This window comes from Delphinapterus leucas, chromosome 3 (genome assembly GCF_059928025.1).
Source record: "Delphinapterus leucas isolate spDelLeu-1000000601 "Yukka" chromosome 3, BTC_Dleu_Yukka2, whole genome shotgun sequence".
Taxonomy (NCBI): domain Eukaryota; kingdom Metazoa; phylum Chordata; class Mammalia; order Artiodactyla; family Monodontidae; genus Delphinapterus; species Delphinapterus leucas.
In genome coordinates, this window is record NC_143131.1 from 79,234,389 (window position 1) to 79,247,483 (window position 13,095).

A 13,095-nucleotide genomic window follows, 5' to 3' on the forward strand; every position below is an offset into this window, starting at 1 on the left:
CTACTTGAGATCATTCTTACAAGGCACCATGCTGAATAGTGTGGGGATATTCAAGGAGGTAGTTCATGTTTTTAAGAAGTGTACAATCAAGTAAATGAACTAAGTCTTTCAATAACTATAATATATCTGTTGAATGCTGTATTCATAGCACAATGTATTGTAGAACTTTGAAGAGAAAGAATTCCTTTGGGATGGAAAGATCTAGGATGGCTTTTCTAGGAGGAAATATTTGAGTTGAGTTTTAAAGGGTGGGTAGAATGTCAAAAAGTTGAAAGAGAGAGAACAGGGGATGAGGCAATGGGTCAAAACCTCTGACAGGGGAAGGATAGGATGTGGCCAGAGTACAGTGAATAGTCTGGTTTACTGAAGCAAGGAAGAGGTGAGCTGGAGTACTGAGCTGGATGGTGAGGACCTTGAATGCCATGAAAAGGAGCTTATACTTTATCGTTTGGGTAAAGGGGAGCCATTGAGGATTTTTGAGCAAGGGAATGGTATAATGAGGAGCCTTGGCAAAATTAATTTAGCAGCAATATAAAGATAAATCAGAGATGCATGGGATTGTCAGGTCTGTTATAATGAATATGACACCTTCCCTGATCACCCTATTCAAGATTTCAATTCTCCCCAAATACTCCTGAGCTCTCTTACCTTGCTATAGTTTTTTTTTTCTTTCATAGTGCTTATCATCTTCTAACATACTGAGCAACTCATTTGTTTTGTGTATTATTAATGTCTGTCTCCCCTGCTAGAATCAGCTGGGAGAAGGGCTGAGATTTTTATACATCTTGTTCTCTGATGTGTACCAAGCACTCAGAAGAATGCCAGGCTCAGGGTATATATGCTGGGTAAATATTGGTTGGTTGGATGATTGAATGTGTGCAAGTGTTAACTAGCCTTAAATACAATTTTAAAACTTACTGCTATTAGTCATTAGAGTCTTTCATGATCTCAAGCTTTTCCTTAGCTTTGAGACCTGCATTGTTTCTATCAAGCCAATCAAGCATTATTTATTAAATAATAAATGCCTAAGTGTTGAGTCTTCAAGGTTTCTATCTTACCACTTGGTTGTGAAACAACCATCAGGGGAATCTGTCTCAACTTGCTATTTTCTCCCCAGAGCCCATCATGGACTGGTTTAACAATCCCCTGGTGACAAGCAAGAGGCAATACACATTCCTAAACACTGAGGAGTCTGTTGCTGGCTAAGATCTAAGTCCTCATCATAAGCGCTGCAAAGGCTCTATCTGGTGGGCCTCATGGGGAAGCTGTCCTCTCCACCCCAGTTTGAGTGCACAGCCCGTGCATCACCATCTCTGAAGGGAGCTGCAGTCAAGGACTCAGGCCTTCCTCCCCCATCAAGCTCTTCCCATATTTACATTCCTAGGCCCTGCGCCTTCATTCCTTATCTGAGGCCTTGGGCAAAGCTCTTCTTCAGGCGCCTCAGCCAAGGCCTCCTAATGGGGGGGAGAAGAAGGAACCTTGAAGATACTTCTCCCCACTCTGACTCAGTACCCAGTACTTCTCCACTCTGAGCCTTCCCCCTCACCCCACCCCACCCCAGAGTCCATAAAACTACCAGAGCCTTCTGTTGGGGCTTCCTCAACAGTGAGACAACCCCCATGTCCATGCTTTCACCTGACCATCAGCTGGTGCACCTTTCCATGGGGGAAAATGGAATAGGGAGAGTCAGTGTTTTCTCTGGTTTTAGACTCTGGCCTTTACCATCACAGTAAGTGATGAAAGGCTTAACCCTTTCATTTTTGGTCTGTTGCTTTAAAGCTACTCTGACCCCTGGCAGCTCAGTATGCTTTCTCTCTGCTCAGCTGAGCTCCTGACAAACAGCACAGAGAGTGACTGATAAAGGTCTAAACCTACTGAATCAAAATATCTGAGGGTAGGGCATGATTTTCTATGTATATTTGAAAAAACCTGTCTAGGCAGTTTTATGTTATACCTAAAATAATAGGAGTTGGAAGAAAGAATACAAGCATATAACTAATTAAGACAATTAAGGGTCAGAATAGGGAGTAATAGAAGGCACATTAATTTATATTCTACTGCCAAAGACCTGTGTGACCTTAAGCAAAGCACTTCATCTCCCTGGGCCTGAGTGGACTCATCTATAAGATGAGTGGTTGAGTATGACAATCTTGAAAATTCCATATTATTCAGAACTCCAATCTGCCCAATATCATATATACTTCATTGTAGATCTTGTTTCCACATTGGCCATCCCACACGGAGGAATACTTAACTAGCTGAGCAGAAATGGCTTATTTTCTGAATGTGGAAACTAGTTCTGGCCTATATGGCACTTTACTGAAATTCTTGCTTCCAGTCTTTTAAAGGGAGTTTTAGGTAAAAGCCTCTTATCAAGGGGGTCTCTGGGCAACACGCCAATTTCCCACTTGGACGGGCAGGTGTGTGTGTGTGTGTGTGTGTGTGTGTGTGTGTGTGTGTAGGTTGGGATGAGGATATGTAGTAAGGAGGCATGGTCTTGATAATCATGATAATCAAACACAAAGCAGATTTTCTACATTTCTATAGTTAGAGAATTATTTTTTATTTAGTTGCAGATTTTGTTTTTTAATTTTCTTTTACCTATTCTTTGCAAAATATTCAAAGAGGCTTCATTGTCATGCAATTAGGAAAATTAAGCCTATTTTTCATTTGAGTGAGTGCATTTCATAAATGAAAAGGAGCGTCTAACAATAGTGCATCTCATTCCTGACAGTCTTCCTCTGTTAATTAGCAACTCATTCCTCAGTGGCATCCAGAATAATTAAATTTTTTTAAAATTACATTGGGTTGCTAATCAAGGCTGTGTTTATAGAAAATAAGGGCTTTGGAATTAAACACTGAAATTAAGCATTGCTTCTAATTAGAAGGGTGTAGGTAAAGTAATCTGGAGACAAAACTCTAAGGGGAAAAATCTTAAAGGCTACGTGGTTTAGCCTCTAATCACAATTAGATAAGCCTAGATGTTGAAGATTTTCTAACCTAGAGACTTTCCAACATTTCACAATCCACTGAGTCAAGGATTTCTTTGATGTGATTTATCCAAAGTTTTCACGCAACTTTGAAAGTCCGTTTCCCATCCTCTAACCTTTAATGAAAACAGAAGATTGGTTCATCTGTTTGTTTAATACCTCCAAAGATGTGAAGGGATTCAATGTTTCACTTTTTGCTCTTTATTAAAAATTATTCTGATTCTTTGCTCTCCCCTCAAAAGACAGGTTACTGTCTGCCATCTTTCTTAAGTATAATAGTACCACAGGCATTTATCCAAGGAATTCCTGTCTCTCTTAGCGTGTGTGTGTGTGTGTGTGTGTGCGCGCGTGTGTGTATTATTTATTATATATATGTATATATTTCCAGGATATGCCTATTAAGTATCCTAATGGGCATCTTCACAGTCACAGCCCAGTGAGGTTGTAGGAAAATACAGTTGTAAGGTAACCCTTCATAGCAGCTGTTTCTCAAATTTTGGCTAAGGTAACTACCAGCATAAACATTGCCTGGAATATCAGAAACTTCTGAATCTGAGTCGCTGGCCATTGGACCCGGGAATCTGCAAACTAAATAAACACCCAAGGTGATGACTGTATGCTGGTGTTTGAGAAACACTCTTCTAGGGAAGGAAAGTATTCCTCTATACATTTGACCCAGAAACTATTCTTTGAGCCAGAAATCATTCTTTCTCCTTCCCTCTCCTCTTCCCTTTCCCCAGAGTCCCATATTTAATGCAGCATAGTAAGTAATATGCATGACAGGAGCCTTTATTCAGAACTCATAAGTATGAGTTAAGATGTTTCTTTATCAGTCTCAATCTTCTTAACTCCTCTTTCTTTGAGGGGATGAACTTTTCCCTCCCTCACAGGACTATAGGAGGCAGTGTCCTGTAGCTGCTGGTAGTACAGGCTTTGGGGTCAGACAGACCTAAGTTTGAATCTTTTGTGGGAACTTGGTTACATTTCTCAACCTCTCTAAGTCTCAGTTTCTTCCTTAGTAAAATGCAATTAATAATTTCTGTGTCACAAGACTGTTGTAAGGATTAGAGTTGGTCTTGTATATAAAGAGGTTAGCACAATGTCTGGCCATGGTAAGAGGCCGATAGATACTGAATGTTATTATCCTTGATAAATTTAGCCCAGAGTTGTTCTTCAGTCTCCATAGTTGTTCCTTGAGGAGAAGCACATGGTTAAATGATTCTTCCAATCTTGATTGTCTAGGGACTCTTCTAGAAATTCTGGCATTCAGATTTTCTGAAATAGTCATTTGGGTATAGACAATTGAATGGAGCTAAGAAAACTGCCCAGTTGAGAACAGACATCCCAATAATCTGTATGTACTTTGGCAGGAAGTTTATAAATGTTAAGATAGATTATGGCCATCTTACTGATGATTGAATCAAAACGAAAAGAATTAAATTCTTATTACATGCACCAGGGAGATCATAGACTCTTGATGGCTCTTAAATCATGAGCAGTGTGAGAATCTGATGGAACCTACAAACCATTCCCCCCAAAATGCCAGACACGCACTCCCAAACATTTCTGCATCTAGTTTCAAAGAAGTTCATGGACCCCATGTATTTCATAACAATCCATGGAGCCCCTGCTTTATAAATAGTCCATTAGGAATTAACTGAGATTAATGAGGCTAGATCATTCTTAGATCACTTTCTCCTTATACAGAAATAGAAGGTTTGAAATTTTAGAAGTCAGAGATTAAACTTTTAAAATTTCAGTTCTTAGTCAAAATAAAATTACATCTGTTCAGCTAGATGGGTGTTTCTACTATTCTGGTCACTAGACAAGGATGGGCTAGGTCTGGCTAGTTACATTTGCATGCATTTGATAGGTATTGGGTAGGGAAGACAAGATTTTAAGGATGGTTTTCTTTTACAAGCTCCCTGGAGCTAAAAGCTTGTATCCTAAAATCATAAATATCACGATATTGTTTCACTACCTGTGTGTAACTACTTGCCTTTATAGGACCTTATTTCTTTCACTCTGGACCTCTTACCACCAACCTCAGCAATTCATGTTGGATGATCTATATATGCTGATACCTTCAATTTCAAACTGGAGGATTTTATAAAGGGAAAAGGTTCGAAAAAAATAATCTGATCTGACCCCTCCATTCTATAGATGATAAATTGAGCCCTCTTAATTTGCCTAAGGTCACATAGCTAGTGATACGCCTAGAACTTGAAGCCAGGTGTTCCTTGCACTTTTCACTGCTTAGATTATCTTTCCTCGAATTTGGTTTGGGTCTGCTGACGCCAGTCAAAGCTTGTGTCTTTAGACTTTGCCCTCTGTCCTTCCCCTTCCTGTTACAACTGGACTCAGATTCTGAACATAGCTTTTCTGTTAGATTCAAGAGCTTCAGATTTCCCTGCTTCTGATCGGGCATCTGGATTTGCTCTTCCTTTATCAGTACCTTTCCAGCCCCTCCAAGTAGGTAGACTCTTGATACAAGCCTTACTAGGCATATCTTTCTTAGCCGCTGTGGCCGTTACATAACTGAGATACCAGGGACTAAACCACAACTCCACAGGTGGCTCCAGGGCTCCTGGAGCAATGCTGGACTCTCCTCAGCAGCTGCAGGGCTTTTCCAGCTATGGTCCAGCCCCAAGAGTTCTGTTCTTCTACTACTGTGGACCTCACCTCGCCTACTGAACCTGACATGAAGGAACTGCTTTGTCCTTTCTGTAGAGAATATGGATGTTCTTCTAAGATAAATTCCTTATTAGGAAGGATAATAGTAAGTTACAAGTTTTAACACGTCTTCTATCATGCGGCCACAGCACCTGACTTAACATTTAAAGATTTCTCACCACACAACATCAGAACATTTTTTCCTCTGTATTAAGTGTTAGACTATTGAATAACTATTATGAAGGGAAAAATGTTGCTAAATCTCTTTTTGGTAACATACACTAAAATAAATTCCAGGGGGATTTAGAACATAAATATGGTAAAAGAACCATAATAAAAGACATATAAATAAATGTGTATATAATTTGGAGTTGTAAAGATTTTTCTGAGCATAAAAAGGAAAAAAACCTTAAAGAGACTAACAAAGATAACTGTATACATATTAACTTCATTACGTTAAAAATTACATGTAAGTAAAATTAAAAGGTAAATGTCAAACTAACCAAGCATTAGTAGCTTTTCTAACTAAGGCCATAAAACAAAATCAAGGTCATAAACAGTCACAGATGATAAATGGCAAAAGAATATAAAATATTGAGCTTCATTAGTAATGAAATAAAAGCATATAGAGATGAGATGCCATTTTCACCTAACAAAGTAGCAAACATTTTAAAAGATAATAAAAGTAGGTTTGATCAGGGTTTAGGAAACTGGCACTCTCACACATATACGGCTGGTGGGAATACAAACTGGTACCATCTTTATCAACAGTAACTTGTCAATATGTATCAAAATCATTAAAACATGCATGCCCTTTGACCCAAAAATTCCAATCGTAAGTGTTTATCTTAAGGAAATTATCAGAAATGATAACTGATATCTATGGACAAGGGTGTTTGAGAATGAAATGGCCTTAATAAAATTTGCATTTTTATAATGGTATACTACAAAAAGATAAAAGTCCTGTTTTTAATTCTCATGTCCCCTGATATGTTATATCAGCTCTAGAGTGGGGCTTATATAATCTAAAAAAAAAGGATGTTTTTTAAACTTATTATTCCTAACACTACCCACAGGAAATTATCTGGACAAAGTCTTTCTTGGTGGGAATAAACAGAAGTGAGAAGGCCTTATAGCTGAGTGGTAGGAGGACTGGGGAGGAATGAGTGGGAGGAGAGCATGAGTTTTTTTAAAGTCAAGGAAGATTGATTTAGATATGAGAAAGTGCTCTTAATATAGGTGGATTAAAAAAAAAACTACAAAATAGGGCTTCCCTGGTGGTGCAGTAGTTGAGAGTCCACCTGCCGATGCAGGGGACACTGGTTCATGCCCCGGTCCAGGAAGATCCCACATGTCGCGGAGCGGCTGGGCCCGTGAGCCATGGCCGCTGAGCCTGCGCATCCGGAGCCTGTGCTCTGCAACGGGAGAGGCCACAACAGTGAGAGGCCCGCGTACCGCAAAAAAAAAAAAAAAAAAAAAAAAAATTACAAAACAGTGTGTGAATTAAGATTCCAATGTTGCAAGATAAGTGTGTGTATTAAATCTACATTGAGATGTTGACAGGAAAAGAGCTTATTTTTTATTATTTTTTGTAGTTTTTCACTGTAACCATATATTCAGAAAAAATATATATGCTATGAAAAAGAAGGAGAAACAGCTTTTTACAGGTGATTAGACGCTTTCTGGGCCTTACTTTGCTTCCAGGGCCAGAGCGAAGATACCAGCAGCCAGGGGTGCTGAGGCAGAGGTGCCTGTGTGGGTCTCTGTGCAGTCGTTGTGCAGGTCAGCACTCGTCTGAGGGGCACCAGGAAAGAAAGAAACATGGGAGAACATGTGAGGAGTGTGATCCTGTCCCCGGGGGTTAGCCCTACCGAGGGCTGCATCTGTTAGGATCAGGAAGCCCAGCTGATTCGACTCCCTACTTCCTCCTCTAAACTACAGGCGGATGTTTGCCATCTGCTGATGTTTTAGCTCACTCTCCTCTATACGCAACTTGTCTATAATTCTGGCATCAGAATGCCTTTTTCTGGGGATGAAGTCCTCCCACTATGAATTTTTTTTCTCTTCTGAGATTCCCAAATGAAACGCTGTCTGTAAGAAAGGGAGTGTTTCAAAATCACTGTGAATCATGCTGGCCCATTAATCATCAGGTCCATTGTGTTTGGCCTGGCATATTTAGAAGTTTTGCCCCAGGCACAATTCCCTTTTGCCTTCAGATTGACATTTGACTGCCTCTTCAGCACGAGGAGGTAAAGCCATCCTGATCTGGGCCACTTGAACTATTTGCACAAAACATGTCTAGTGTGTGGTTTGCACTCACTGTTGACGTAATCTGATGGCCATGAGTTAGTGTCACATTTGTACTTTGATGAACATGGCGAGTTTTTCAAATGAAAGTGTGCTGGACTTAGATCTGGGCTCAAATTCTAAACCTGCCACTCAGTAGATGTGTCCCATGGGCAAGCCACTTGGTTTCCCCATCTGTCAAATGAGGTTGATATTTCTCGACTCCTCTTCTGAGGCTGAAATGAGATCCTGTCTGTGAAAGCATTTTCACACAATGTGATTGCACATAAGGAATTACCCAGGCTAATTTTAGCTTAGTGAAGAGGTTGCTGAGATGAAGGGAGGAAACCAGAGAGACTTCCCATTAGTCTGCCTGAGGACCACAGTGTTGTTGGTTGAACAAGTACTTGGGCCAAAGGATTACTAACAAGACACCCACCCAGGCTCTCACACTATGATTTTTAGCTAGAGATTTCAAGGTGTGGGAGGGAGGTGCAAAAAAAACAATTTGTTCTATTATCACCTCCTTTGGCTTCCCACTTGGAGTCGCTGAATATCTCAAGTTCTGGTGGCCCTGTTCCTCTGGGGGCTGCGGAAGCAAGGTTACCCTTTTTACCTGTTGACGCAAGTAAGCCCCAGAGATGACTGTGCTGAGGAAGAGGTTTGCGTAAGACAAAGGCTATGTTAGTGCAACTGTCTCAAATAGAATCCACCAGCTGTCTCTTCTATGGCTCATTTACCTAAGGAGGGATCTTTACAAAGATGGAAATTCTTCCTCCTGCTTCACAGCAGAGTGGCTCAGATGAGGGACCGTCTATGAAATGGTGACTCTGAAATGGACCACAGGCCATTTTTTGAAAAGCCACTCTGAACACCCACAGGGTCATCAAGAGCCAGGGGCTGTGAATGCAAGTGGGGCACATGTCTGGTAGGCTCCTTTACAGCAGGGTATAAGATATACCTGCCGTAAAGAACCCCTAGGTAGAATGTTACTGTCTCTTTGAGTAATTGAAGATATGGGCATGAGAGGTAGGCCAGGGCTTCTAAGTTGAGACCATAGTTTTACTGTCTAAACTAGAGTAGGTTGCAGAAACAGGCAGTTCCGGAAGAGTGATCCTGCATCAGAAGGATCAGAAGATCGTAGTTCTGACAATTTTGTTGAGATGCCATTAATATGAATTTTACACACATTCCAAAGGCTAATTATTAGGCAGGTTACCCACAATCTAATTGGATCATGACCTGCTTTTTTATTGAGATTAGGATCTACATACTTTAGCTGGTTAGTTCTTTCTGTGTCAGGAGTTAAGTTTGAGGCTTTCAATTTTTAAATGAAAAGAAGTGCCTCTCTTTGTTCTCAAAGCCCCCGAATGGGCCTTCATCATCATGCCCTTGAAGGGAAATCCAATAATTGCCCTTGGCAGTCTGACTCATGGAAATGAAGGCACAGCCAAGCGGGGGCTGGAGATGTTCTCTGAGCATATAACCTTCCTAAGCTCCTTATTTGGATGCTGAGAAGTTCACCTCAGGGGAAATTTAGACTGTTATTTTCCTGTAGGTCGTCCATCCTTAGGATACATAGCTGGTGTGTGCTCTGTATTTTTCTCATCTGCTAAAGGGCAAGTCAGACATTTTCCCTGCTATTAAAGGATCAACAAGTACAAGGGTGATAAAGCTCCAACAACCCTAAAATCTCCTTTAAGGCTGTTTTCAGGGAGGCATCACACAAGCTGAACAGACATTTGGAGTCTCGGCCATATGTAATGACAGATTGGTGGCTTCTCAGGGCTGAGTTTAAAAATGACTGAGAGGCGACATCATTTTGGCAGAAGCGTCATTACCCCTGGGAGAGAAAACTTCCCAATATATACCCACCCTTCAAGTGAGCAAAGTGTGAGTCTCCCCAACTGAGACATGAAGCTTAAGCAAATCAGTTTGACCAAAGGATCCTTTTGAAGGCGAGCCGTGTTCTCCTACCTAAGCAGAGAGAGTTAGACAAAAGCAACCTACGATTCGCTGGTCGGTGTAATCCCCGCTGCTGTACGAGGTGGCCAGCGTAGAGGAGCACTTCTCAGCGTACCAGGGGGATAGGCCTTGCTGCGAGGCACTGCTGATGGAGATGGTGTAGATACTGTCCGTGTACCCATCACAGTCACAGTTATCTCCCTGACGCCCCCCATTCCCAGAAGCCCAGACGAAGATAGAGCCCTTTCCTTGTCTCCCCTAAAGGAAAAGCCAAAACATATCACGTCTATTATCATCACTGGGGTCACTGTCACATCCCAATAAAATCCCCAACAAATATATAAATACATGCATGAAGTTCTCAGAAACAGTAATTCGGAGTCTGTTTCAACTCCAGGTCCTCCAGCATCGATACTGGAACTCTCGCGAGACTGTATGTTATAAGCCACTGAGCTCTAGTGCTGCCAGCCCTCCTCCATCTGGGCCCTCTCTGGGATGGCGCTAAATGAGGACTTTTCTCTTTTCCCTTTATTATGTGGATTCATAATCTGGCCTTCAGCACTCACTCGAATTTCTTCACTGTTCCCTTGGCTTATGTCACTACGCTTGAATCTTTGAACTTCCTTTCTTTCTGCTTGAATCTTCTGGCTGACTGATAGAATGACAAAATCAGGCATTATTCAGATCTGCTTTGCAGCTGCATTAAAAGGGACTCTTCAATTGAATGGAACTCGTCAAGGCTACCCTTTCTATGATTTTTCAATTTGTGCTCTCCAAAATTCGTACTTTTGTTTCATCCTGTGCAGAACGAGGCCTTAGAATCCTGGCAAGAATGCACTCAACCCCAGTGACAGAGAAACACAACCAAGGCACAAGTATTCATCAGGCACGTGCAGAGAGGGAGGTGGCACATTGCTATATTTAAGGATGCATTTTCAGAGTATTTGAAAGAAGTCTGGGTAGTAGTTTACCTCATGTAGAAATCCAAAAGCAGCAGGAAAATGAGAAAGGACATATCCAGAGTATTTTTGAAAGTCAGTATTCTAAGACTAATGAATATCTGTTGAATGTCAGACCCAAATGGGGAAAACTTTCTTAACCCTTAACTTCCATCCCTTTTAAGAACGATTTGGCCCTCTAAATGCACTTCAAACCATAAACAATAACAAGAAGTTCACAACCATTTCTTTGCATATAAACTAAGTGTCCTTCCCTTCTCCTCATAGTCAAATGGTCAGGTTTCATTTCAAGTGGGTCTGTGTTAAGCATCTCACCTGTTTGACACCATATTCAAAAGCCTTCTGGGCTAGTCGGCCAGGCCCCTCCACAGTTTTCCCATCATCATTAGGGCCCCAGCTCGCACTGTAAATATCCACATGTCCAGGATTAAATCCAATTGAGCTGGCTTCAATAGCATCCGTCACAATGCCATCGAGCATTCTTATCCCTGAACAGCAAAACAAATACATATGCTGATGTCAGTGTGTACGTGTAGAATGGCACGATGCTCTTAATATTCATTTTTTTAAAGGACTCCCAAAAGAGTCAAAAATAGGTAACCAGTGTATGTCCCAAATGACTGTGACCCAGCTGCTAAAAGCACAGCAGGGAGATCAAGTCACCGCCTGCATAAGCTTCCTTATGTGCTGTGCCGTGCTGTGGCCATGGTTGTTGTCGCTTACAAAACGTCTCCCCTCCCTCTGCTGCCCTGATAAACTGAAAATGACAGGATAGCTTTCAGCAAGAGGCATCAAACAGCTCTCTCTCAACATGCCTGCTCATGACTATACCACGAATGGCTGTGGCCCGGTCAGTGCCTTACAGAGGACTCTGTACGGAAACCGTGCAGCTTGAAAAGATCTACTTACAATAGGAAACTCACAAATAGGGAACAAACTCTTGTTTGTAAGCACTGATTAAAAATAACCCAGAGGCCATTCTTTTATGTGTCTGCTAAGAAACATTTTCAGGGAACATGCTTCCTTTTCTTCTAAATAATCTCAAGGATGAAATCATTGCCATGGATTTTACTCCTGAGGGGGAATCAGTTTTCATCAGGAGAAGGCAGATGCAGTGGCTCTATGCTTTCCAACAGGCTGTCACCCATCATCAGACTCGTGTATTCAAGAGCCAGGAAGGCAAAAGCAATTTAGACGGATACAGGCAGCTACCTGGTTATTCCTGGCTTCAGGCTAATGATGCAATGGAGTGCACAGCTTTATATTTTCACACTATTGTTTACTATGGAGCTTGGGTAAAAGAACATGTAGTTGACATGACTAGTAGAAGTTACATTTATTTTTAAAAAATTGTTTAAAATGCATTTGGGAAAAAAATCCCAGCTCTGCTATTTACTAGCTCTGTGATCTTGGGCAAGCCACTTAACTTCTATGTGCCTCAGTTTCTTCAGCTGTAAAACGCGGATGACAACAGCTCGTGTGCATTGAGGATATACTATATGCGGCTACCATTGTACAGGCCTTAAACATGTGAACTCATTTATCCTTATGACAACCATTTGAGGTGGGTGCTGTAATTCTCCCCCTTTTACAGGGAGAGAGACTGTGGCCAGAGAGGGACAGGGACTTGCCCAAGGCCACACAACTTGCAGCTGGGAAGCTGGGACTTGAATCCCAGAAATCTGGCACTCAAATCCATCCTGTTAACTTCCAGGATGTGGATAATGTCTTGGAAGGTAAATGATGGACATACAGTAGGTGTGTTTTGGTTTCCTTGAGAATCTTGCTTCTGATTCCTCCTCTATAAAATGAAGGGATGAGATGATTCTCTCACAGACTATAGCTACTTAGTTCATCATTACTTAAAAGTGCATTCTTTTTCTAGGTGATTATGTAATTTGTGCTCCTGCCTCCATTTTCTTTAAATTAACATGGCGTTTTGACGATGCTGGTATAAAGGAATCAAGAATGACCCTTAAAATCTAGGAGTGTGCTGTAATAGTGAGAGATGCATTCTATATGCTAGGATGTATATTTATTTGGTTCCGAAACGGAATACAAAGCCAGATTCAAGGTATACTCAGGTAGAGCTTAAAGGAGTTTTACTGTCATTGCCATGTTCTACAATGAATCTTTTTTGTTGTGGTTTTAGAAAACAAACTAAATGCAAAGTTCATAGTATAACCATGAAAGCCTGAGGCAGGGCTAGTGTGAAGAGGAGA

At 41.2% G+C, this 13,095-nt stretch overlaps 1 protein-coding gene across 1 annotated transcript in view; it reads right to left on the reverse strand.

The window, feature by feature from the left end:
* The window catches only part of PCSK1 (proprotein convertase subtilisin/kexin type 1), a 40,984-nt gene that overhangs the window by 10,704 nt on the left and 17,185 nt on the right, over positions 1 to 13,095 (reverse strand). The window contains exons 7-9 of the mRNA XM_022592435.3: positions 11,189 to 11,361; positions 9,960 to 10,172; positions 7,357 to 7,457 (exon numbers count right to left, since the gene is read on the reverse strand). Of these exons, the coding sequence (XP_022448143.1) occupies positions 7,357 to 7,457; positions 9,960 to 10,172; positions 11,189 to 11,361 (487 nt within the window). The remainder of the gene's footprint in view (positions 1 to 7,356; positions 7,458 to 9,959; positions 10,173 to 11,188; positions 11,362 to 13,095) is intronic.